At 48.9% G+C, this 26,326-nt stretch overlaps 1 protein-coding gene across 2 annotated transcripts in view; it reads right to left on the bottom strand.

Annotated features, from left to right (window-relative positions):
* Positions 1 to 3,109: 3,109 nt before the first annotated feature.
* The window catches only part of ANKRD66 (ankyrin repeat domain 66), a 48,053-nt gene continuing 24,836 nt past the window's right edge, over positions 3,110 to 26,326 (bottom strand). Inside the window, exons 1-4 of one of the 2 annotated variants that reach the window (XM_088467270.1) lie at positions 23,858 to 23,942; positions 20,789 to 20,947; positions 18,811 to 19,039; positions 3,110 to 5,147 (exon numbers count right to left, since the gene is read on the bottom strand). In XM_088467270.1, coding sequence (XP_088323396.1) covers positions 4,928 to 5,147; positions 18,811 to 19,039; positions 20,789 to 20,936 — 597 coding nt within the window. In that variant the 5' untranslated portion in view covers positions 20,937 to 20,947; positions 23,858 to 23,942 and the 3' untranslated portion in view covers positions 3,110 to 4,927. Of the gene's footprint in view, positions 5,148 to 18,810; positions 19,040 to 20,788; positions 20,948 to 23,857; positions 23,943 to 26,326 lie in introns of those variants that run through there. The other variant, XM_088467271.1, reaches the window with a different exon arrangement.

Here is a 26,326-nt window from a genome sequence, read left to right as displayed (position 1 = left end):
GGTTAGTGGTCCAGCACCAAATCAAATGATTTATGGTCAATGTAATGTAAATATGTGGACAAACAGAAGCTTAAACCTGTCCACCATCACATAACTGAACCTAAGGATGACAGGTCAGCACAATTTACTTCACTTTACTAAATTTTTTCTGAAATTCTCAATAACAAACGTTTGGCTGAGGGGTGCCATGGCAACAATGCAGTTACTCTAGAGCGCCATGGTTCAAAAAAGTTTGGGAACCTCTGCTTTAGACAATAATTAGTATCTCAGTAACTTCCAAATTTAGAACTAACATTGAGTAGGTAATCCGGGTTACTAATTAATTCTGCATGTGCATGTCGGGGTCCTTTTTATGGGTGTGGTATATTTTGTCGACTTCCATCAAGTCAACATTCTTAATGCTGACATGAGACTGTCACCATGTTCATGTTGGCATGCTCGCAATGTCGTCTATGTGGCTCTGCATCATGCCGACACTGATGAAATGTTGACATGATTATAATGTTAACAAAATGTCCCTGATGGTCTAGCGGTGACTTACCTGGTATGGCGGCTCTGTTGGCCCTAGCGGTGTGGTCCTGATTCGACTGTTAGGTGATAATGAATTTCGGCGGATCCAGCGGCGATTCCAGTGGTGAGTGTTGCTAACCCTCCTCCTAGTGCCTAACCCTAACCTCCCACCCGCAGTCTAACCCTAACCCTGCCCATGTTTACACTGAGAACATGCCCGTATTCTGCACATGCCGACACGTTCAATGTTGACATCTTGACTACTTCCCCTTTTTTTAAACTTACAGTCGCAAATAAACTAGAAGTCTCTTTCCACAAATATAAGTAGCAGCTCTGTATAACAAAATAAGATGGCACAAATTGTTTTATCAGTCTTCTCAACTGTCCTTTCACTACGGTGGTGTTACTTGCTTGGGAGCAGGGATGGCGTCCATACAGGGCCGGCTGTAGGGGTGTTCGACCAGTGCGGTCGCACAGGGGCGCCATCCATAGAGGGCGCACCCCGAAGTGGCCCGCGGGTGGTCAAATCGGGAGGTTGGGGACCCCCACCGCCGCAGCGGACCCCTGGAGTGTGCATTCACTGATGGCAGAGGGTTGGGGGAAGCCCAGCGGGCTGGGCTTTACCCCCAACCTGACGTTATTTGGAGGCGTGCCATGCGGGCACACCTCAAAATAACGTCATGTAGGGGCGTGGCCTATGGAAATGAGGCCACGCCTCCAATTTCGGTCACGCGCGCTTACAGGGCGCTATCTACCGGGCCGGCACAGGGTGCTCAGACCCCTGGAGCCGGCCCTGCATCCATAACACATAAATGAGATAAGGGTATATAAGGTTATATATGCATTAATCATAACTTTCTCACCGTCACTTCAGAAGGATTTCTGGAGTATCTTCCCATCAGAGTAAGGATGGCCATCCACCATTGATGATTTTGCAACTTGCCCAATGGCAAGTGTTTGTCATCAATGGTTTACTAACAATGTTTTTTTTAAACCATCAGAGTGCAGGCATGTAGACGAGACTCTCAACTCGATGGACCTGAAACAGAGATGGACGTAATGCTGATTTCTTCTTAGAATCGTTGTACGCACACTCTGTGTAACGCTTTACGCCGTAGGGGTTTCCAGAACTTTTCGCGCATGCGCGGTTGCAAATAATCATACAACTACATGAGATCGGCCCTTGTGTGTGACCTGCGCGCACCTCAGAGAATCCGGCCGCTGTTGTTTACATAAAGGTGCAAATTTATTAGATATAAAAATCTGAAATCAATAACAGCAGCAGAAGGTTTTAGAGACTTTTAGCGAGAGTAACGTTGTATAGTCCTATAATATAATAACTCAGTTCTGCTATGGTGGCAGATTTGCCAGCTGTTACTGAATTTACTGACAGTGGGTAAGAATGATTAGGAATGTCAGATTAAATACGTTCCCGATTCCTTTCCTACCTGTATAGTCACGCCTCCAGTTCTCTGCACATGAAAAGTAGATTAGTAAATTGTAGTGATCACTGATTCTCTAATTGCCCAATAAACAGCAACAGAACATTTTTGTTACTGCCCCATATTAATAAATAGACATAAGTGTTAGTTATACAGTAACTAATTAGGACCCAGGGATGTGTATTTTCTGGCAGCACCGTATATACTCTACCAATCACTGCTGTCATTGTACTTAGCCCCCATTTGGCATTGCTGTCACTGTATGACTAATACCTGCAAAACAAAACTTATATTCTCTGGGTCCTCTTAACACACCCTGTATGTTATACGCTCCAGATCAATAACAGATGTATTCCGCCACCTAATGGAGTAGAGTGGTATAACATATTTGTTAAGACATTTTCAGAAGTGCAAATCTGGCTTTGAATCCACCGTGCCCATTGCTTTGCAGGATGGGCTTCCATTTTTATGGAGGCACATGGGTGAGATTTCCTTCTGCAGAGCGATATTACTGAAATGAGATGAAGAGGCAGAGAGAGCCCGTTTTCTGGAGCAGTATCTGCAGCACACAGCGGGGGCATGGCCATTTCCACTCCATAAAGTGCTTACGCTGTGCCCAGATGTGAGCTGGGCTGTAGGGCCATTGCTCAGGGGCTACTGCTGTATGTTTACCCCCCAGGATAATAGATTAGAGCTGGTCCTATCCTATACTGCTAATTATTCTCCTTATAATTATTATCATTTATATAGTGCCACCAATTTACCCGGCGTTGTACAGAAATGGCAGGTCTGAGTCGGAAGCAGCGTGGCTACGTGTATTGGTGGTCACCCGTCTACGACTATAAAAATGCTGCAACAAAGCCCCCCCCCCCCATTGTACATCCATGCAGCTGACTAAGACGCCTACTGCCAGCGTCCATAGGCGCTGAAACATCAATCAGATTAAAGATTGCACCGGCCCTATAAACATGTACAGCCTCCTGTGGGAGTGGTTAAGTGCCTATGTACGTATGCATAGATTAAATACATGTACATGACATAGCACCCAGCAGCTGGGACTAAAGTAGTCACTACTGTATTAGGATGGCGGGACAGTCCCATAATAGCTGCATTTTTTATCAGGCTGTATATAGACGCTAAAATGTAACACACAATCATTAAAGTGCTACAACTTTATTTTGTACATCTCTCATGTAAATAACACATAAACAATCTATTTTCTGTCATAGAGATAGATGTATGCAGGACTTAATTTTTACATAACATCAGGTCATCTTATAACACACACATTCCGCAGCACATATCCTAACCCACTGCTCCATGCTCCTTCCTCACTATCTACCCCATGTGTGTCGCCCCTGTCTGTCTGCCCTTCCCCTTTAGAATGTAAGCTCTCACGAGCAGGGCCCTCGTCCCTCATGTGCTTCTCCTCCCCCTACTTATAGTATAATTTACTCCTAACTCCCCACAACAGCACCTAACACTTGGTTGCTAATGTCCTGCTGCTTGTGTTATGCAGCTATGTTTATAAACCATGTGCTTGTCCTGCATTGTTTTATATTACTATTAACTGTTTTTCTTGTGTGCTCATTTATGTACTGTGTAAGGTGCTGCGGAACCTTTGTGGCACCATATAAATAAAGGATAATAATAATAATAATACGTAGCCACTTTCACTGACACACCTGCGACACTCCCGTAACACGCCCATACGATGGCGTATCTATAATGGGTGCGGGGTGCGGCACACCCTGCACACATAATTTCTAATGCTTACCTCTCCGAGGTCCCGGGTCGGGTGTCGCAGCCCTGCACAAAACGCCTGGAAAATGTCCGCTGCGGCCATTTTACCGGAGTTTTGTGCATGCGCAGTGGGAAAATCGCTGGGAAAATGGCGGCTGCTCCATTTTCCCGCTGACCTGCACATGTGCAGTAGACTCACAGACTAGTGCCCAGAGTCTACTGCTGCTGCGGCCAGCCGTCTGTCTGCTGCCGGCCGCCGGGGAGAGAGGACGGAGGACGCACACGGGCCCCCTCCTTTCTTAATATGCCCCAAGATGGACCACCTCCGGGCGTGCGCTAAGACACCTCCACGAAAAAAATTGCTCAACTGTGTGAACTTTGACATTGCCCACGGCTCAGAATCAGGCCCAATATGTCGTTCATATCAGTCCCTGCCCCATTGGAGCTTACAGTCAGAGGGGAAGATGTATCAATGGTTGCAAAGAGATCAAGTGGAACGAGATAAAGTACCAACCAATCAGCTCCTGTCATTTTACACACACAGCTTGCAAAAGTGAAAGGTAGAATCTGATTGGTTGGTACATTATCTCTCTACACTTTATCTCCCCCTATAGTGTCATACAAAGAAATAGAAAAATTGACTTATTACCTAAGTTATCAGCTGTGACTTGTGGGAGCGCCATGGGAGTGTCTTGGGCGTTTATCAAACCTCTGTGCGCGTCTTAGTCCTGCATACAGAGAAGGGAAGCCTTTTGCGGACGGATCTCTATCATGGGGCTGGTGTAACCGCCATTACCAATTATAACGGTCACGGAGGATGGTATAAAATGAATGGGCGGCGCAGGTTTCTGCTTGTAGCCGCATAAACCCCGGCACTAGCATCAGGTAGTAGATCAGGCTTGCACGGCTGCCCGCAACTACAGCTACTTAGCGTACGACGTAGAATCATCCCCTAAATCTCATCACTCACTATACTAATATTGAGGCCAGGCTGAGCTGTATTTTAGGAGAAGACAGAAATGTTTATTTTAATAACAAGAGGAGGTGGTAACGTGGTGTGAGGAGGGGCGTGATGTTTACACTGTTGTCAGCGGCATACTCCAGTCCTGGAGAGTGTACACGTACTGTGACATCAGCAGGGAGCTTGGACCATCCAGGCGCACTGCCATAGCACAACAGCAGATTGCAGCGCACACCGGGGGTCTCTGTTTGGTAGTAATCTGTCTTTGTTACTATTTTGTCTTCCTGTGCCCGTGCGTATCTGCTGGTCGGTTTTCTTGTTTATGCCCGAAAGGGACTTTTTCTTGTTTACTTTCAGTTCTTATCATTTTATTGCTGAGTTCAGCTGTTGGAAACTCTGATTTCTTGGCTTCCCACTCCTCATCCAGCTCATCCAAGGGGTCTCCTTTGAGATTTGCGTTGAGTCGGTAGTCTCTGCATTCCACCTCCGCTCTGAAAAGGGAAAACAAGATGGTCTATAATCCCAGTGAAGGGCAGGAAAATACAGGTGTGATATATACATCGTTTGCTTCAGTCACATAAAACAGCTCTTCTCGGCGCGCCAGGTCCCGTGAAACTCTGCTGACACCGGGCATCTTTTTCATTTCTGTTTTGCCGAAAATGCGTCTAAGTCACAATGCGGTGCGACTCAGACGCACCAGGAGATTGTGTGTGACTGAGTCTCTGAATCAGCATATGAAGGGCTACGATGCAGTTTTCTGCGCCACGTTCCGTTTACAGGCTCTGTTTATTTATTATTATTTATTGACAGTCTCTTATATAGTGCAGAATATTGCGCTGCGCTTTACAATTGGAAGCAACATTAATAGAACAACACTGGGTAATAACAGACAGGCATAAAGGTAAGAGGGCCCTGCTCATAAGCTCACACTCTATAGCAGGGGTTCCCAACCACGGTCCTCAATGCACATTCACAGTCCAGGTATTAAAAATAACCATACTTGAGCACAGGTGTCTTTATTAGTACCTCAGTTATTTTGATTTAACCATCTGTGTTCAAGCATGGATATCACTAAAACCTGGACTGGTAGTGTGCCTTGAGCAGGGCCGAAACTAGGATTTTTGTCACCCGGGGCAAGACAGTAATTTGGCGCCGCCCCGGTAATTCCCCCATAGTAATGCACCCTGCAGCAATGCCCCTATAGTAATGCCCCCTTCAGCAGTGCACCTATAGTAATGCCCCTGTAGTAGTGCCCATATAGTAATGCCCATATGGTAATGCCCCTGTAGTAGTGTCCATATTGTAATACCTCTGTAGAAGTGCCCATATGGTAATGCCCCTGCAGTAGTGCCCATATAGTAATACCCCTGTAGTAGTGCCCCTGTAGTAATGCCCATATGGTAATGCCCCCATAGTAATGCCCCTGTAGTAGTGCCAATATGGTAATGCCCCTGTAGTAGTGCCCATATAGTAATACCCCTGTAGTAGTGCCCATATTCTAATACCTCTGTAGAAGTGCCCATATGGTAATACCCCTGCAGTAGTGCCCATATAGTAATACCCCTGTAGTAGTGCCCCTGTAGTAATGCCCATACGGTAATGCCCCCATAGTAATGCCCCTGTAGTAGTGCCAATATGGTAATGCCCCTGTAGTAGTGCCCATATAGTAATACCCCTGTAGTAGTGTCCATATTGTAATACCTCTGTAGAAGTGCCCATATGGTAATGCCCCTGCAGTAGTGCCCATATAGTAATACCCCTGTAGTAGTGCCCCTGTAGTAATGCCCATACGGTAATGCCCCCATAGTAATGCCCCTGTAGTAGTGCCAATATGGTAATGCCCCTGTAGTAGTGCCCATATAGTAATGCCCCCATTGTAATGCCCCTGTAGTAGTGCCCATATAGTAATACCCCTGTAGTAGTGCCCATCTTGTAATACCCCTGTAGTAGATCCCATATGGTAATGCCCCTGCAGTAGTGCCCATATAGTAATACCCCTGTAGTAATGCCCCTGTAGTAGTGCCCATATGATAATGCCCCCATAGTAATGCCCCTGTATTAGTGCCCATATGGTAATGTCCCCATAGTAATGCCCCTGTATTAGTGTACATATGGTAATGCCCCCATAGTAATGCCCCTGTAGTAGTGCCCATATGGTAATGCCCCTGCAGTAGTGCCCATGTAGTAATACCCCTGTAGTAGTGCCCCTGTAGTAATGCCCCTGTAGTAGTGCCCATATGGTAATGCCCCCATAGTAATGCCCCTGTATTAGTGCCCATATGGTAATGTCCCCATAGTAATGCCCCTGTATTAGTGTACATATGGTAATGCCCCCTTAGTAATGCCCCTGTAGTGCCACTTACAGGAAAAAAAAAATCATTACTTACCTTAAACCCTGCTCCGATGCCCGCCGACGTTCGGTCCGCCCGGTTGCTCCTCGGAACTATGGGAGAGACGTCATGACGTCTCTCCCATAGTGTCGGTGGGGAGAGCCGGAAGCTGTAGTTCAGGAGAGAACTCCAGCCTCCGGCTACCGTGGCGCTGCAGGGAAGGAGCCGGACGCCCGCTGGTAATAAAATCTCAGCGAGTGTACGGCTTGGAGCCTCCCTGCGGTACCGGGCTGGAGGACACTGGTGGCAGGTGCAGAGGCGCACCCGGTGCACGTACACCTCCAGCCCCCCTCCTAGTTGCGGCCCTGCCTTGAGGGCCGAGGTTGGGAAACACTGATCTGTAGGTTGCATACAGATATACAAGTGTTGCATATCAAACTAATCAGCACAGTCTCCTGGTGCGTCCTAGTCGCATCCTTTGGAAAAATATGAGATATGGTAAGAACTTACCCTTGTTATCTCTATTTCTACGAAGTCCATAGGGTTCCACAGGATACCTCGGGTATAGGTGTGACGTCAGTCGCAGGGCACCAAAGAGTTAAGCTTTCAGCCTCCCAGGATGCACTAGGTCCCCCTCCTATACCCCGCCCCCGGGCCAAGGCACCTCAGTTAGTTACCAAGCCATAGGCCGGAGGAGGAGAAGGAAGAGAGAGAACAAAGATCTGGAAACATACAAGAATCACATTCTCACCAGAGGGAGACGGAAAACCGGTGACCAGAGCAAAGCCCATCTGCAGCACAGGTGCGACAGGGCGGGAGTCCTGTGGAACCCTATGGACTTCGTAGAAATAGAGATAACAAGGGTAAGTTCTTACCATATCTCATATTTTCTACTTCAGGGTCCATAGGGTATCCACAGGATACCTTGGGGATGTCCCAAAGCAGTATCCTTTAAGGGTGGGGACGCTCCTGTGCAGAAAAGAGAATCCGCCGCCCGAAGGAAGCATCCTGAGAGGCGAAGGTGTCAAACCTGTAATACCTCACGAAGGTATGGACAGAAGACCACGTAGCAGCCTTGCAGATCTGAACTGCCGAGGCACCACGTCGAGCTGCCCACGAAGGACCCACAGACCTAGTGGAATGAGCCTTCAGAGAAGGAGGGACCGGTAGGCCTTCATGAAGATAAGCTTCAGAAATAGCCATACGGATCCAGGCTGCCAAAGTTTGCTTTGAAGCAGGCCAACCCTCTTTACAGAAGCCATAGAGGACAAACAAAGCGTCCGACTTCCTAAACGAAGAAGTGCGGTCAACATAAGTCCTTAAGGCCCGCACAACATCCAAAGAGGCCTCACCCACGGAAAGACCCGGTGAGTTAAAGGCCGGAACAACTATTTCCTCGTTAACATGAAACTGGGAAACAACTTTGGGAAGAAACTCGGGCCAAGTGCGGAGCACTGCCCTGTTCCCATGGAAAACCAAGAAAAGGGGGTCTACAAGAAAGAGCCCCTAACTCAGAAACACGTCTGGCCGAAGCAACGGCCAGAAGGAAAACAGTCTTAGCTGTTAGCCATTTAATATCCACTGAGCCCAGTGGTTCAAACGGCGGTCCTTGGAGAGCCCTCAGGACCACAGCCAAATCCCAAGGCGCCACAGGTGGAACAAAGGGCGGCTGAATACGGAGAACACCTTGCATAATGGTGCGCACATCCGGGATTGTAGCAATCCTACGGTGAAACCAGACAGATAGGGCCGAAACCTGTACCTTCAAAGAAGCAAGGCGAAGCCCATGATCTAGTCCCGCTTGCAGGAAGGCGAGAATCCGAGACAGACGAAACTCCCGCGGTGCATAACCTCTCGGTCGACACCACTGGAAGAACGTATGCCACACGCGATGGTATATCCTCGCAGAAGACGGTTTCCGAGCTCGTAACATGGTACGCACCACAGAGCTGGAAAACCCCCAGGACCTCAGCATGGCCGTCTCAACAGCCACGCCGTCAAAGACAGCCGAGTCAGGTCCGGGTGAAGACAAGGACCCTGAGACAGAAGGTCCGGTCGTAGCGGCAACTGCAGAGGACTGTCCACGGACAGACCCTGAAGGTCTGAGAACCAGTGCCGTCTGGGCCACGCGGGAGCTATCAACAGGAGCGTCCCTCCTTCCTGTTTGAATTTCCGGATTACCCGTGGAAGAAGGGAGACCAGAGGGAACAGGTATGCGAACCTGAACGTCCACCGGACGGACAGAGCATCCACCAGAGACGTCCCTTCGTCTCTTGTGCGAGACCCGTACACCGGCAACTTGTTGTTGTGCCGGGACGCCATGAGGTCGATTTCTGGAAGACCCCACCTGTCCACCAGTAGTTGAAAAACGTCCGGGTGCAGGGACCATTCCCCTGGATGAACGTCCTGGCGACTTAGAAAGTCCGCCTCCCAATTTAGCACTCCCGGGATGAAGACCGCTGATATGGCCGGAAGATTGCGCTCCGCCCAAACCAGGATCCGAGAGACCTCTACGAGAGCCGCCCGACTGCGAGTTCCTCCTTGCCTGTTTATGTAGGCCACGGTGGTAGCATTGTCCGACTGGACCTGCACCGGGTGACCCTGGAGAAACCGCTGTGCCTGCAGGAGAGCATTGAAGACCGCACGGAGTTCCAAGATATTTATTGGAAGCTCCGCTTCTGTCGGCGTCCACCTGCCCTGGAACAAGTGTGGACCCGAAACTGCTCCCCAGCCCCGAAGACTGGCGTCCATTGTCAACAGGACCCAATTTGGAACCCAGAACGGACGTCCCTTGTTGAGGTGGGTCGTCTTTAACCACCACGCAAGGGACAGGCGAACCTCCGGGGTGAGCACAATCGTCTGGAACTTCAGAGACTGAGGCAGCCCGTTCCACTTGGACAGGATCAGGTGCTGCAGAGGTCTGGAGTGAAACTGGGCGTATTCCACCATGTCGAACACCGACACTATGGAGCATAGTAACCTCATCACCGAGTGTAAGGACACCCGGCGGCTGTGCAGACAACTGCGCACCCTTGACTGTAAAGCAGAGATCTTGTCCTCCGTCACGAAGATCCTTTGCTGTCCCGAGTCCAATAAGGCTCCAAGATGCAGAATCCTCCGAGACGGGATTAGAGTGGACTTCTGCCAGTTGATTAGCCAGCCGTGCCGTTGCAGCAGTGCAATGGTCAGGTCCAAGTGGTGTAACAGGAGCTCTGGAGATCCTGCCACCAATAACAGGTCGTCCAAGTACGGCAACATGCGGACTCCTTGCAGCCGCAGAGAAGCCGCCATGACCGCCATCACCTTGGTGAAAACACGTGGTGCTGTCGCCAGGCCAAAAGGTAACGCCCGAAACTGGAAGTGGTCGCTGCGGATTGCAAACCGAAGGAACTCTTGATGGTGCAAAAGAATAGGGACATGCAGGTAAGCGTCCTGTATGTCCAATGACACCATGTAGTCCCCAGGTTCCAGCGCCAGAATGATGGACCGTAGGGTCTCCATCCGAAACTTCGGGACCCGCAAAGACTTGTTGAGTGCTTTGAGGTTGAGAATCGGACGATATGACCCATTGGGTTTCTGTACCAAAAATAGATTTGAATAGAAACCCTGGCCCCTCTGGGAGAATGGAACAGGCACTATAACTCCAGCCTGGAGCATAGTGTGCAATACCTTCCGCAGCTCCGTAGCCTTGTTCCGGTCTGATGGTAGACCCGTGGTGAAGAATCGAGCCGGGGGTCTGTGCCGGAAGGAGAGGGCGTACCCGTGGGAGACCACCTCCAGAACCCAAGTGTCTGTCGTAGTGAACGACCAACACCGGGAGAACTGCAGCAGGCGGCCTCCCACCCTGGGATCCCCCAAGGGGAGACCCGGCCCGTCAGGCCGCAGTCTTGTCATCTGGCTTGGGGGCCGGACGTCTGGTACTCCATGCCTGTTTCCGGGGCTTGACCGATTTCTTAGGGCCAGCCTGTCGAGGAAACGACTGTGGTTTGGGCCTGCCCTGGGCCCTAGATGACCGAAAGGACGATGGTCCAGAACCAGAAGGAGCAGCGGCCGACGGGAGACAAGCAGATTTGGCTGCCGCCAGCGTGGCCACAATCTTATCCAGATCCGGACCGAAGAGAACTTCTCCGGTAAACGGCAACGCTTCCAGATCTTTCTTGGAATCTGCGTCCGCCTTCCAGGATCGCAGCCACAAGGTGCGACGAGCAGCTACCGCTGCTGAAGAAATTCTAGACACCAGAGTACTAATGTCTAGAGCCGCCTCGTTGATGTAGGTGGCCGAATCACGGAGATTACCAATCAACTCCGCCTGTTCGGCCGGACAGTCAGAATCAAAAGAAGCCTCTAATGAATCCGCCCAGCGCTCCATCGCTCTGGCAACCCAGCAAATGGCCATAGCCGGCCGTGCTGCCCCCCCTGCAAGGGAATAAGCGGACTTCAGGCAGATTTCTACCTTGCGGTCCGTAGCATCCTTAAGGGAGGACATGGATGGCATCGGCAATGTGGCACTACGGACAAGACGGGTCACGTGAGAATCCACCTGTGGAGGGGATTCCCACTTAGCAAAATAATTATCCGCGAACGGATAAGCCACCGCCAGGCGTCTCTGCGGCTGGTATCTTTTGCCAGGTTGTTTCCACGCCTCCTCTAAATGGTCCACCAACTGACCCGAAAGAGGAAAGACTGTGGCATCGCCCTTCACATCTTTGAAAAAGGCATACTTAGATTTAGCCGCTGGGGGAACTTCGTCCTCAATCACCAAGGCTGTGCGGACCGCCCGAATAAGTCCAGGAATATATACTTTGGACTTAGCATCAGCGTCCTTAGTATGGAGAGGTTCCTGATCGTAAGGATCCAGAATCTCCCCATCATCAGACGTCCCTTCGTCATCCTCATAAGGAGCGGACAGAGACGCCACCGGCCTTTTATGAGGCCGCATCACAGACTCCCCTTGCAACACATCCGACAAGTGCTGTACAGAACTCGTCAGGGAGTTAACCCACGCTGGCTCCTGAGAACCCGGGAGCGGGGAAATAGGGAGACTGTGGGGTACCACCAATTGTCGTGGGAACCCCTGCATGGGTGACGACACCACAGACTGCTGGGACAAACCCATCGGAGTAAACGCGGGCTGCGGAGCTAACTGGCCCACTAAAGCTGTTAATGCCTGAGCGAAACAAGCCCAGGGCGGCTCCTGTACCGGTGCTGTAACCGTAATAAGCCGCGCCATAGACAAACACTGCCGGCAAAGGCCCTCCGCGCTACCCTCCCCCTCCGCTAACGGTACTTTGCACGTGGTACACTGTAGCCGGAGGGGAAAATCACTTTCAGACATGATGGCACCACGTATGTGACCTCTCTCACCAATTAAGTATTAAATAGGCGAGAGACCACCCTGCAGCACCGCACCGCAAGGGCTTTAGCAGAAAGAACAGGGACAGTAATAAAGCTGACAGTTTAGAGAAGAAAAGTTACAGGCAGCGCTAGCACAGTCACATACAATGCAGAGAAATAACAATTCCTGCACTAACAGCGCTGATCACTCAACTACACAGACACAGGGCCTGGTAGGACACAGCGCTGCATACACAGACCTGAGCCACAGCGGAGGAGAGGTATGCGGGGGGACCCAGACCACGATGCTTCCTTCCAGACTTCCAGCAGCGTTCACCATGCGTTGCAGAGAAGATGGCCGCCGAGGAGCAGAGAGAAGCTGGCCTGGGGGAGGAGCGCTGACACAGGACCAGTCAGCACAGTGCAGAGAGGGCTGTGTGCAGCGGGGGAGGCGCCAGCTGTGAGACAGGGAAGGCGCGCTCCCCTGGCATGCATTTAACCCCTGGTACGCCGCAGCACTACCGCTCTGCTGCGGTCCGCTGTCCCAGGGGGTAGTGGAAAGCGCAGGTTCAGTACCTGGCTCCACGCTGCAGCCAGTCCCCAGGGAGCCCCCTGCCTGGGGACTTAGGACCATGTGACCAGCGGGGACCCACCGCGGGACCCTGCTGCTTAACTTTGTCCCCCTTGGATCCGCCCATGGTCCGGAACATCTGGGGTCACCGCTAGCTGTGACCCCAGATGCTCACCAGCATCCCCGGATCGGTACCGGCGTTCTGGTACCGGCGGGGGTGTAGGGAAGACAGCATGGACGTCAGGACTGACTGTCCATGCTGTACATCCAGATGTGCAGCCACAGCTGCACTGAAGAAAGCTTCAGGGGCTCTTCTAGCCCCCACTCCGACAGGTGCACCCGACGCCGGCCGGGCACCAAACTAAACTGAGGTGCCTTGGCCCGGGGGCGGGGTATAGGAGGGGGACCTAGTGCATCCTGGGAGGCTGAAAGCTTAACTCTTTGGTGCCCTGCGACTGATGTCACACTTATACCAGAGGTATCCTGTGGATACCCTATGGACCCTGAAGTAGAAAATAAGATGCCCGACACAAGCAGAGCTGTGCACGGAACCTGGCGGCTCACTCACACCAAGCATGTTGCGCTGCGTGGCGTATTGAGGATAAATGTAGGAGGACACATCTGTATCTTGTCGACGATCACAATGTCGACATTCATTATAACAATATGAGAATGTCTACATGGTTGTAATGTAAGCACTGATGTAATGTCGAGATTGTTGATTTGTTCTAATTCTATCTCTATCCCTAGCGCTAACCCTAACGCTATCTCTGACCCTAACGATAACTCTAACCCTAAGCCTGGAAATGTCTACAATGTGATAATGTCGACATTTCTGATGTTGAAATTCTGTCAATGTCGACCTTCTGCTGTCGACAAAGCGAGCGGTGACGGAAAATATACCCCTCAATACATTTATTATGTCAGTCTCTTGTCCTGTTTTCCACCAGTCAAAACTACAGAATGGGGCAGATTTGTGAAAGGGTAGTTTTTACCGCCTCTTCTCTTTTATTTTAGTTTTGCCCCATACACCAAAGGGTTACTGCTAGTGATAACACTGCTGTACAGTAGCAGCGATAGACCTGATAGATTGTACTGCCGCAATGTCCGTACACATCTCAGGTTTACATTATTTACAAAAAGGTTCTGTCCATTCATGAATAAAATGTTTTAAAATTTCTGTCTCCTCAAATGTGTTTTGTTGTGTTTAACCTATTATCTACTGCTCTGCATTATATTGTATTTAATAGTGGTGATAACTGATTTAAAGAAACAAAAAATCCGCACATTCGTGGAGATCAGGGCTCTAACGATCAATAGGCTACATTTAATTTAAAAAGTGTAGTTCCATAGTATAAACAGCAGGGGTCCCAGTGAGACTTGTAATCTATTTATCTATAGCTTCTAACTCTACATAGTATAAAATAAAGTCCCTGGTAGGCGTTTGTCTGTGTGTTCGGGCTAATCTCAAGAACCACTGGACGGATTTTGATGCAGTTGTCACTATTCTATAAAGCATTTGTCGGGGAATGTTTAGGTGTATGACACATTAATGTATGACAAAGGGGAGCCGAGCAGTGACGATCTTAGTGACGCAAGTCCATTAAAAAACAAACGTCTGGGCACTTTCTTGGCTTACGCTGCCTGAACCGTTAGATATATCACAACGATGGACTTTATTTTATATAGAGATTGATACGTATTATCCGGTTACTCCAGAAAAATTGATGTAAGTCCTGTTTACTGATACAGAATTTCAGTTTTTCTCTTTTTTTTTTACCGTTCCTATTTCACTTATGTGATAAACTTAATTTCTTTAATTTCAAACAATTCCAATTCCCAGTAATAGTCGGCTTTGGCATGACAATAAATAAAGCACAGGGACAGACACTTAGAGCGGGATGTAATAGGGTACAAGTTTTTAGTGCGGGACAAAGTCGCACTTTCTCGCACATTTGGAAGTGTGAGTTTGTCTCTAAACTCGCAGCAAATGTGATAGGGTGCGAGTCTATGGGTCCCAGTTTGACTCTCATGCGAGTGCATGCGAGTTAAACTGTGGGTAATCTCGCATCTTGTAATGCAACTTTCATTACAAGGTGCGAGTTACACAGAAGCATGCACAGATCAGCGAGATCCGTGCATGCTTCTGTGTGAAAAAAGCTATGAAAGTGTAAAAATGAAAAATAAAAAAATACATGGGGTCCCCCCCTAAAAGCACAACCAGCATCAGCCTTTTCTGAGCCGGTCATGGATGCAAAAATACAGGGGGAAAAACATGTAGGGGTCCCCCATAGTTTCATCAACTAGCATCAGGCTCAGTGAGCCAGTCCTGGTTGTGGAAATACGGGGGACAAAATGAGTAGGGGTATTAGCCACAACCAGCACCCGACTCGTTCTAGCTAGGGGTGTATTGCCCCAGCCATGAGATCCACTTCACAGAGTCTCCCGGCCAAAGCATTAGCACCCTAAGCTAGTCAGCCCAGGCTGGGGATCCTGGGGAGATAGGGATCTCTCCAATAAAGGGGTTCCTCCTCTCCAGGGCACCCCAGTCCTGGGCTGATAGCCCGGGGCTATCCTCAACACCCCTGGGCAGTGGGTGCAGGGTTGATTGTGTGAAAACTAGAATGTGATAGAGGCGAGCCTCCACTTCTCTCAGCCACCTGAGAGGTTCCCACCATTGACTTCAATAGTGTGAACCACTAGTTTCCCAATATTGAAGCCAATGAACGTTCAGCCAATGCATTTCTATGGGAAATGCCTCAGCTGTTGCGTCATTCGCGAAGTACTGTCCTTATAGTATGGTACTATGTCCGATGGGTCCGGGATATGCCGTTTTATTTTTATTTTAAGAAGACGGTGGATGCCTACATGGACCGAACCAAGGGATAGGTGAGTATGGTTTTTCTTTTTACAGGTCTCAGACCATATTACATCCCGCCTTTAACGTGGCTGGAGTTGACCTAAGTGGAGGCTGTTTTTCTCATGGACAAATTTACATGGCCCTTTTCATGTTGACATCATGAGAAAGAACAACTAATGTCATCTACAAGGCAATTTTATAAGAACTTGGTTAACAAACACTATCACCGTAAATTCAGAATTGCTCCTGTGCGAAGCCCGGGTGGGTCTCTAGTTGCAGATAAATGTTTCATGAGTAAATATAGTAACTGTGTCACCTTTATAGAGGAATGTAGATATTACTATTATTTGTATAGCACCAATTACGTAGCCCTTTCCAGGACACTTTCAAAGTTCACATAAGTCCCTGTCCTGTTGGAGCTTACAGGCTAATTTCCCTACCACAAAAACACCAGCACCAGATGTATGTCAGAAGTCACTTAAACTACCAGTATGTTTTTGGAGTGTGGGAGGAAACTGGAGCACTTGGGGGAATATGTATATAAATATATAAAGACAAATGTCCTGACTGACTGACAGCCCAAACTCCTTGACCTAGAGACATGAAATTCGAGGAGTATAGTCCTTCCGTGACATAGGCAGGGATTTTTCTAAATTCGACCCAGGGGCGTTTTAAGAGAGGAGGGGGCCTGTGTACAGACATAGTGTGGGCCCCCTCCTCTCTCTAGTAATGCCGCGGTGGCTGGCGGGTGCATTAGATTCTGGCTTTCCCCATACACTAGTATCACAGATATCTCCTGCTTACCTTCCTCTCCTGGAATGTCCCGCTGTCCCCATACACTAGTATCACAGATATCTCCTGCTTACCTTCCTCTGGCGGAATGGCCCGCTGTCCCCATACACTAGTATCACAGATATCTCCTACTTACCTTCCTCTGGCGGAATGGCCCGCTGTCCCCATACACTAGTATCACAGATATCTCCTGCTTACCTTCCTCTCCTGGAATGTCCCGCTGTCCCCATACTCTAGCATCACAGATATCTCCTGCTTACCTTCCTCTGGCGGAATGGCCCGCTGTCCTCATACACTAGTATCACAGATATCTCCTGCTTACCTTCCTCTGGTGGAATGGCCTGCTGTCCCCATACACCAGTATCACATATATCTCCTGCTTACCTTCCTCTGGCGGAATGGCCCGCTGTCCTCATACACTAGTATCACAGATATCTCCTGCTTACCTTCCTCTGGCGGAATGGCCCGCTGTCCCCATACACTAGTATCACAGATATCTCCTGCTTACCTTCCTCTGGCGGAATGGCCCGCTGTCCCCATACACTAGTATCACAGATATCTCCTGCTTACCTTCCTCTCCCGGAATGGCCCGCTGTCCCCATACACTAGTATCACAGATATTTCCTGCTTACCTTTCTCTCCCGGAATGGCCCGCTGTCCCCATACACTAGTATCACAGATATCTCCTACTTACCTTCCTCTGGTGGAATGGCCCGCTGTCCCCATACACTAGTATCACAGATATCTCCTACTTACCTTCCTCTGGCGGAATGGCCTGCTGTCCCCATACACTAGTATCACAGATATCTCCTACTTACCTTCCTCTGGCGGAATGGCTCGCTGTCCCCATACACTAGTATCACAGATATCTCCTGCTTACCTTCCTCTGGCGGAATGGCTCGCTGTCCCCATAAACACTAGTATGGGGACAGAATTCATCAAGCTCTGAAAATATAATATATTGACTGCGGGAGCATTCGCCATCTTCAGATAGCGAATGCTCCTGCACCGGGCTCGCAACCCTTTCAGATCTCTCCGCCCCTGTCCGGCTCCTTTCCGCTGGACGTCGGGGATCTTGTGCGCATGCGTGACCTGTAGGTCGCACATGTGCAGTCCCGTCACTGTTCTGAAAGGAGCAGTGAAAAGATTCACTGCTTTGAAAAGGAGCAGTAAAGCCTCTCACGGGGACAGGTGATTTCGCATCAGCTGTCACCGCACTGGAGCAATGATGAATTTCTCCGGCAACCGTGGCAGGTTAGAATGTTAATTATCAGGGTCGGTTCGGACCCCTATAATTAACATCATGAATAGGCCCCTTAATGCTTCTTCTCTAATCTGCTGATATGGCCAGTACCACCTCTATGCACATAAAACCTACCCATTCTCTTGTCTCCTGCCTTGATTACTGCAACTTCTTCCTATATGGCTTTCCTTTCACTTCTCTATATATGCTCTAATCAGTCCTAAATGCCACGGCAAGACTGCTGCACCACTCTATCCCTACATTGGCACCTCATAACCCCCAGAATCCAATACAAGATTCCTTCAAAGCCCCCACCAGCACCATTCCCTCATTCATCTCTGACCTCATCACACAATACCTTCCGTCACGTCCTTTTATACAGTATCAGTCTCTGTCCTGCTCCTTTCCTCCTCTCAGATAACCTCCTCTTTCTCCCATCTTCTCCTGTGCTGCACCCTCTTATCGGATCTCCCTATACCGACTAATCAGAGTCTCCTTAACCTTTCAGTCTTTTAATCGCTTTCACGCTTTCAAAACACAACTCTCTACTATAACTCATGCTTTCTCCACCAGATAGTAATCCCTTCTGGGCACTATCAGTTACTATATTATATTACCAACTCCTACTGTCTCAGCATTGCCCACTTCTTCTATGTTGTAAGCCCTTATGAGCAGATCGGTCTCTTCCCGTTGTCTCTTACCTGCACCTTCTATATCGACCCCTTATGTTTTTGTATTGTGTACGATTTGTTCTTTGCATGACGAATACATTTATATTTTTGTATAATACTAACTGTCTGGTACTTCTGAGTTTTCTGGTGCTCTATAAATAAATGATTATGATGAGACATAGAGGCCTGCCCGGGGACACTATTCAGCTTCTTGGGGAGAGGGACTATACAGAAAATTAGTGGTAGAGTTTAAAATCTGTATTTTTATGTAACTGTAATAAAAATGGTTGCTAAGACTTTGAGGTAATGCCTGTTCAGCGAGGAACGTGAGTGTTCCGCAATATGAAACTTACGTCTCCAAATACTTGACACAGTCCTTATGGCCGTACATCTCTGCTATTCTGCGGGGGGTGTCCCCCTGTAGGTCTGGGGAATCAATAAGCGCATGAAGGGAATGGAGGGTGCGGAGAACACTGAGCTTTCCCGATTCTGCCGCGAAATGCGCAGGAGTCCAGCCGATGTCCGTCCTCAGACAGGGCCGCGCCCCGTAATCAATTAGCAGCTTCACGGTATCAGACTGCCCTGTCAGAAACAAGAATGGTTTGGTAAAATAGACACATACGAAAAAATGGTCGATCCAGGGCTCCTTCAGCGTGCATGGCCTTACACCCTGTATACAGACAAGAGGGCCTCATTATCAGCAAGTGATATTCACAGTGGCGTAACTACCATGGCTGCAGGGGGTGCGGCTGTAATGGGGCCCGGACCAACCCGGGGCCCGGCCCTCCCCCTGCACCCACGGTGCCAGGCCTCTGTTCGCGGCCCTTCCCTCCGCACCCTCCTCACGCCATCACTCCCCTCTACTCCACTTACCTGCTCCGTGGACGCGGCAAGGGGCGCCGAGAGGGGGGGAGCAGGTACTGTTTACCCGGGCCCGGGCTTCCTGAGGGGCCCGGTCCGGTGCCGCTCCCCCCTCCCTTCTCTCTCTCTCACAGCAGCCCAGCAGTCTCTTTTGCCTGTGGGGGGGCGATCACACTGATCGCGCCCCCCTGGCTTTGCGCTGGGCTGAGGGGCTTACAGCGCCCCCCTCCCTGGCGTGCAGCAACAGTGTTTTGTGTTTTTTTCTCGAGGGGGCGTGGCCACACCTCCCACGATTAGGCCACGCTCCCTTTGTACCTGGGCCCGGCAGGGCTCTCTACGGCCCTGGTCGCGCCCCCCCCCCCCCCCCGCTTCGTGGTCGCGTCCTCCCAGTCAGCTCCGCCTCCGGCTCTCCCCATTGACTGATACAGAGAGAAGGCGTGGTCGCCTCCTCCCAGCATTAGTCAGTGAGATGGAGCCGACCGGGAGAGAAGGTGTGCCTGCCCTGCACAGCACAACCATGGATCAGGTAAGTCGGGGAGTGAGGAGGGTGCGGGGGGGCCTCAGGCCAAGGGGGTCCACGGGACGAGAGCGGGGGCAGTAGGCTGAGAGGGGGGGCCGTGGGCTGAGAGGGGGGCCTGTACAAAATTTCGCTATGGGACCCCCATAGGTATAGTTACGCCCCTGGATATTCATGTTATCACTCGTTACTAATCTTAAATGGTGCTCCAATCAATCAGCTCCTAACTGTCATTTTTCAAACAGAAAATAGTTAGGAGCTGATTGGTTGGAGCACCATTTAAGATTAGTTTCTTTTTCACACTGACACTCTTCCCCATATTTCTCTCCCCTTTTTCTTGTCCCTTATTTCTTTCTCTCCCGCTACTCTATCTCTTTCTTGCTACCTCTTTCTCTTCACCCCTCCTCTATCTTGTTCTTTCTCCCCCTCTGGCACACTACTGCCCCCCTGTGTCTGCTTTTCTGTTTCTCTCCTGCCCCTCCTGTTTATTGCTCTCTTCACTCCTTCCTCTTTTTTTTTTTTTTTTTTGTTAGACTTCCGGATCTTTTTCATCAACTCCACCTAATGGCTTACATAGGATCTATAGGAGACTGTAGGGGGTATATTTACTAAAGTGAGAGTTTTTAGAAGTGGAGATGTTGCCCATAGCAACCAATCAGATTCTAACTATTATCTTCTAGAAGGTGCTAGTTAAATGTTAAGTAGAATCTGATTGGTTGCTATGGGCAACATCTCCACTTCTAAAAACTCTCACTTTAGTAAATATACCCCTAATTGTGTGTTATGCCGGGACTCCCTGGATGTGACATCGCTGGCACTGGTGGGAGGGGTCAGAGTTCACCCAACTGTCATTACATGGCAACATGATGACATCATTTTTATCTGCAGTCAATTTTATTATATATAGATAACTACATTATTCCCAGTGCACTCAGGTTAGGACCCTCCAGTACCTCTGGAAGCTGCCCAGTGCAGGGCGGTCCTGTCATTCCAGTCAATGTCTTTGGAATTAGGGTCATGGAGACCTTTCTTCAGGATCTCAAACACCAAGTCGTAATCTCCGAGAGCGGCAGCTTGATGGAGCTCTGTCACATCAGCCATCTGGCCACTTCCTGATGTAAAGAGCAGAAAATAGAAGGTTTAAAAAACATTAAACACAAGGAAATCAGGCTACTATATTGCTTATGATACTCTGTATCACGTGTTTGATATTTGTACTAATAGTTATAGTTTATAGATAGAAATAAACCGATATAATTCACTCACTACTCTGTTATATCCCTTCTTATACGGAAGGTGACAGTTGACCCCGGGAAGATGACAGTTGTCACTGGCTGACATTAACCATTACAGCTACACTGTAAAGTTATAGTCACCTTACAATTAGTTTTACCTTGTTCAAATAACAATTATGGGGGTCTATGTACTAAGCCTTGCAGAGAGATAGAGGACGGAGATAAAGTACCAACCAATCGGCTCCCAACTGTCACTTTACAGGCTATGGGGTCTATGTATCAAGCAGTGAAAAGTGTGGAGAAGTGGACCAGTGGAGAAGTTACCCATAGCAACCAATCAATAGCTCCTTCCTATTATTTTATAGATTGTACTTAAATGCTACTTCAAAGCTGATTGGTTGCTACAGCAACTCCTCCACTGGTCCACTTCTTCACATTTTTCACTGCTTGATACATAACCCCTGTGATGACAGTTAGGAGCTGACTGGTTGGTACTTTATCCGTACACTTTATCTCTCTCCAAGGCTTAGTACATAGGTCACTATTTCCTATTAAATGTCAGTATTAATCATACACACAATTATTATTTTCGTATTAAGTTTTTCTTTGTGGTATTTGTAGTGCACACAGGGTTCCATATATAGATATATAATAAGCATTTGACTGTTTCATGGGTTGATCCCCTCGGTTTGGTTTGCTGTCCACCTGAATGAGCAGTACGGTGAAAAGGGAAACATTTCACTGGTCATGCCCGCCCTTATTGGCATGCCGAGAATGGGAATGTGGGTAAATAATCTTCTGCATGCGTAGTTTACATTTTAAATGGTCACTGCCACATAGCCTACTCCTGCAGAATTACGCTACCCCCATGGGCTTTCTTGAGGGGGGGAGAAGTTACCTGGCAAGGAAGGCGCATATCTGCAGGGCCGAATTAAGGGCCACATGGGTTATGGGCTGAAAATGATCAAATGCCTTATTGTGCGAAGCGAGGGAGGTGTGACCAGTGCCATGTGGGTGTGGTCAGTGCTATGTGGGTGTGGACAGTGCCATGTGGGCGTGTACACCCCTACACTATAAGCCCCAATGTCTCCATAAATACTGAAAAGTAGAAAATTTGCATAATTTTGTGAGGCAAATAAAAAACTGTTTTAATAATAATTTATGGCTGTCGTGTGGGCAGCTGGTCACCATAATGCTGTCATAGTGAGGGGTCTATGTTTATGTGAAGGCCTGGGATTGTAGTTCCATCTGTCCCATTTTTTTAATCCTGCTTTGGCAACGGCCAATGGGAATAGCGTTTTGGATGAAGGGCACTCCTTCCTGAATGCAGATAAGTAACGCAAGCACGCCGACTTTCATTAATGTGCAGAAACAAGATTTCCTTTTGAGGAACAAGATTAAATTAAATGGAATAAAGAGGTGGAGATATGGGGGGAGGGGGATTCTATACTTTACATTAAAAAGTGCATTTATTTTTATGTAATAAAAATTCTAAAACAAAAAAAAATGGTGCACATAATAGCAGTTATGGGTTTACTGGTTTTATAATTCTATACATGTCAATTTGAAGTAAAGTCTCTACCCCCCCTCCCCCTACCATTGTATCTGGCCATCCACCACTACACATCCCCAACACATGGGAACATACGCATACAATTACAGCCATCATAGTGAAAACACACACTCACACATTGTACCCTGAGGCCGTACACCTATAGCGTAGGTTTGCAAACTCGGTCCTCAGGACCCCACACAGTGCATGTTTTCCAGATCTCCTCACTGATCACAAGTGAAATAATTAGCTCCACCTGTGGATCTTTTAAAATGTGTCAGTGAGTAATGAATACACCTGTGCACCTGCTGGGTGACCTGCAAAACGTGACCTGTGTGGGCTCCCACACTACCCACTACTAGATGATGCCCGAGCGCAGTGACAGACGGAAATGCAGGCAACTAGGAACACGTGCAAATATGGTGCAGCACAAGTTCCGCTAGACAGGTACAAGCTCATCGCCGATGGGTTGTTGTGGTTTCAGTCCATTGACATTGGGCCTGATTCAGTAGCGATCGCAACTCCGATTATGAACGCAATTGGATGATTGTTGCGTTCTGTGTATGCATCGCAGTGCGCATGTGCGAAGACTCCATTCCGATCAGGACTACGCAGACCCATCGCAGAGTGACTGACAGGAAGCACCCTTTGGGGGAGGTACTGGGGGTTGGTGAAACGCAGGCGTGCCAGTGCGTTTGAACGCCGTTGCAGGGGCGTGCATAAATTAGCCACTGCGATGCCTTACGCAGCTTGGGCTTCCACTGCGTGCGATGAGGTTAGCAATTTCTGAGTAAGGTCAGACCCAAGTAGGCGTGAGGCTCCTATTGTACTCGATGTTACCGATGGTTTTGCGGATGTGTGTAAGGTCAGGTGGGTGTCCTTATGTTAGGCTGCATATGGCATTGCGATTGCAATGATTAGCATATCTTCACAGTGAGACTGCATGCGTAATCGCAATAGCGATCCTTGCTGAATCAGGCCCATTGTCAGTAAATGAGACACAGATAAAATAAAATAATGCAATATAGGTTCCCAATGGTGCATACTGTAGCTTTTTACATTTCCCCAAAATGCTGCAGGTAGTATCTATAGAGCAAACGGAGAGCATAAGACACTCATGTGATGCCCTATCTAAGATTAATTGCTGTTTATGCAGAGACACTGTAGCACAGAGCACCCTATTTACTAACATGACAGAGTGAATATAAAATAAATGAAATATGTTTTTTCCTTACTTTATCTACATCTTGGATGTGCAGAAAAACACTGAAAGGTCTCCAGCAAATCCTTGTAATGATAACTGCAGGGAGAAGATTGCCTGGGACTGAGAGTGGGTGTGTTTTGTTGTTAGCGGCTGCCATAGTAACCAGCTCCTCCCACCTATTAATATTCTGTGACTGCAATTGTTGATGTCAATCATCTCAGTTCCTTTCTTGCAGGAATGTCTTGGGGGGAAACAATGACACAGCAATGGGAGCAACTGGTTTGCGATGAGAGATCATTAAATAATAACTCAATACTTATAAAGTGATAGTAAGTGATGCATTGGCTCCATTTATTTTTCCATGCAGAGCACCTAAGGCCAAATTCCACCAGCAAACCATACGAAGTTCTGCAGATAAATGTGGAATATACCATGGAACAGTTACGAAAATGTTCCTAAAATCCCTATATTGCAGTTAACATGGTGCAGGTGACTCACACTGACAGTGTGCAGCAGGGACGTGCAGTCAGGGTAGGCAGGTGAGGCAGAGCCTCCCTTGTCATACTCACTCCCTGTCATGCTCCAGAGTTTTGATATAAAAACTGTGTTTTTAATACATGTGTGCCTCCCCAGCCATTGACCTCACTGCACGTCACTGGTGTGCATATAGATTATACCCGACAAATTGAATTTACTGATAATGGGTCCTGATTCAGAGTTGTACAGAAACACAATGGTTTGCATGCAACTCCGTTTATTGGAGATCTGCGCATGTGCAGGTTTCTTTCTGCGACTACGATCGCAGTGCCCCTAAGCTGCAGCCTGACTGACATGCTGTGGCGGTTTGGGGGCGAGGAATGGGCAGCAAAGCTAGTTTCTTCAAACGCAGAGTTACTGGCCTTGGCTATGTAGATGTGCCGGCCATTCTGAGTAGCCTTAGGCTCCCTCAAATGCAAAGCCGAATAAGGGGGGCACGGGGGCTCAGTGTCCCGGGTCCCCTTTACTCAGGGCCCCCCCCCCCCGGCCGGAGCACACATAGGGCTCGTCGGGAAGACATGTGGCACCACAGTGCTGAAGGAGGTGTCTCCCTGTCAATTTCCCTCCCCTTGTTGCACTGTCATTACGACCACTGTCCCTGGTGACCTGACCTCCCCCAGTAACTGAGATCGGTGCCTGCAGCTGCCTCCACAGGGAGCGGGTTTGTGCAGGAGGAGGAGACACAGAGATTCGGAGGCAGCAGCGCGCCCCCTGTCCTGACCGCAGCCGATTGGAGAGGTTCCGACGGGGCTACCAGCTGACAGACAAATACAAAAGGGGGGAGACGGGAACAGATGAGGGCAAAAAAAGAGGCAGCTTGGACAGGTTATCGAAGAACTCAGAGATCCCTGGGCTAAAGTGGAGTGGTACGACTGGGGTGGGCATAGGCCCATAGGATAGCGGTTCTATCCTCTCCTCACCCTGCACTCTACAGTTTGTCTGTGTGTGTGTGTGTGTGTGTATATATATATATATATATATATATATTATATATATATATAATTAATTGGTCTGTTTTTTTGTTTGTTTGGTTATGCATTCAGACACCCCTGCTCTGATTGGGATGAAACCAATGCGAGGTGGTCCAGTTGGATCCTGGCCAGATTTTATGAGGGTGAGGGTCCCAGTAGGACCTCCCGTTGGTGTACACTGGGCAGAACTTTGACCCGGGGAGCCTGTTCTGAGCCTTCCCCTGGATGGATTTAGATGAAAACTTCACAGAGGTGACAATTGGCCTAATGGAGTGGTTGGGGTCCCGGTCGGAAAAAACAGAGCGCCCCTTCAAAGAAAGAATGTTGCTGTTGCCGCCGGCTAAACCAATTCTAATGTCCGACCTACGGGCGGCCATTCTTTCTTTGAAGGGGTGCTCTGTTTTCCTATATAGGATAGTCCGCATGGGCAAACCCAGTCAGTACCAGTAATAGGGGCCCATTTATCAAAGTGCATTTGAGGTAAATTCCCCGAAAACACCTGTTTTCGGGGGTTTACCTCAAATACTAAGTATCCCCCGAATGTATGAAGGAGGGACCGCAGCAGGTATCTCCGATACCTGCTGCGATCCCTCCATTGCCGCCGGCAGCCGCCTCCCCCATAGGTTTCCATGGGGGATGCGATGCTGCCAAATGTATCAATATCGGGAATGCTTCGATATTGGCCCCAGCAGCTAACGCCATCTGAAGATAGCGTTAGCCGCTGTGTCTTATGGGCACTCACCGCATTTCAGCTCCGGCCACATCGCACGGACGGGCTCTTTTCGGAGCCCGTCTCCCTGCATGTGCCGGGTCATACATTCAGCCGCTATGATCGCATTTTGCAATGCGATCATGGGCGGTACTGCATGCCCTGATCGCATTGCAAAATGCGATCCTTAATAAATGGGCCCCTTAATTATATATCCAAAAAATTGTGGCCTATGGTCCAATCAGACCCGGACCTTAAGCTCCAAAATGTTAAACTGCTAGCA

The sequence above is a fragment of the Taudactylus pleione genome, unplaced genomic scaffold (genome assembly GCF_031769625.1).
Source record: "Taudactylus pleione unplaced genomic scaffold, aTauple2 ptg000070l, whole genome shotgun sequence".
In the NCBI taxonomy this organism is placed as follows: Eukaryota; Metazoa; Chordata; class Amphibia; order Anura; family Myobatrachidae; genus Taudactylus; species Taudactylus pleione.
This window is presented reverse-complemented; position numbering and strand designations above follow the sequence as displayed.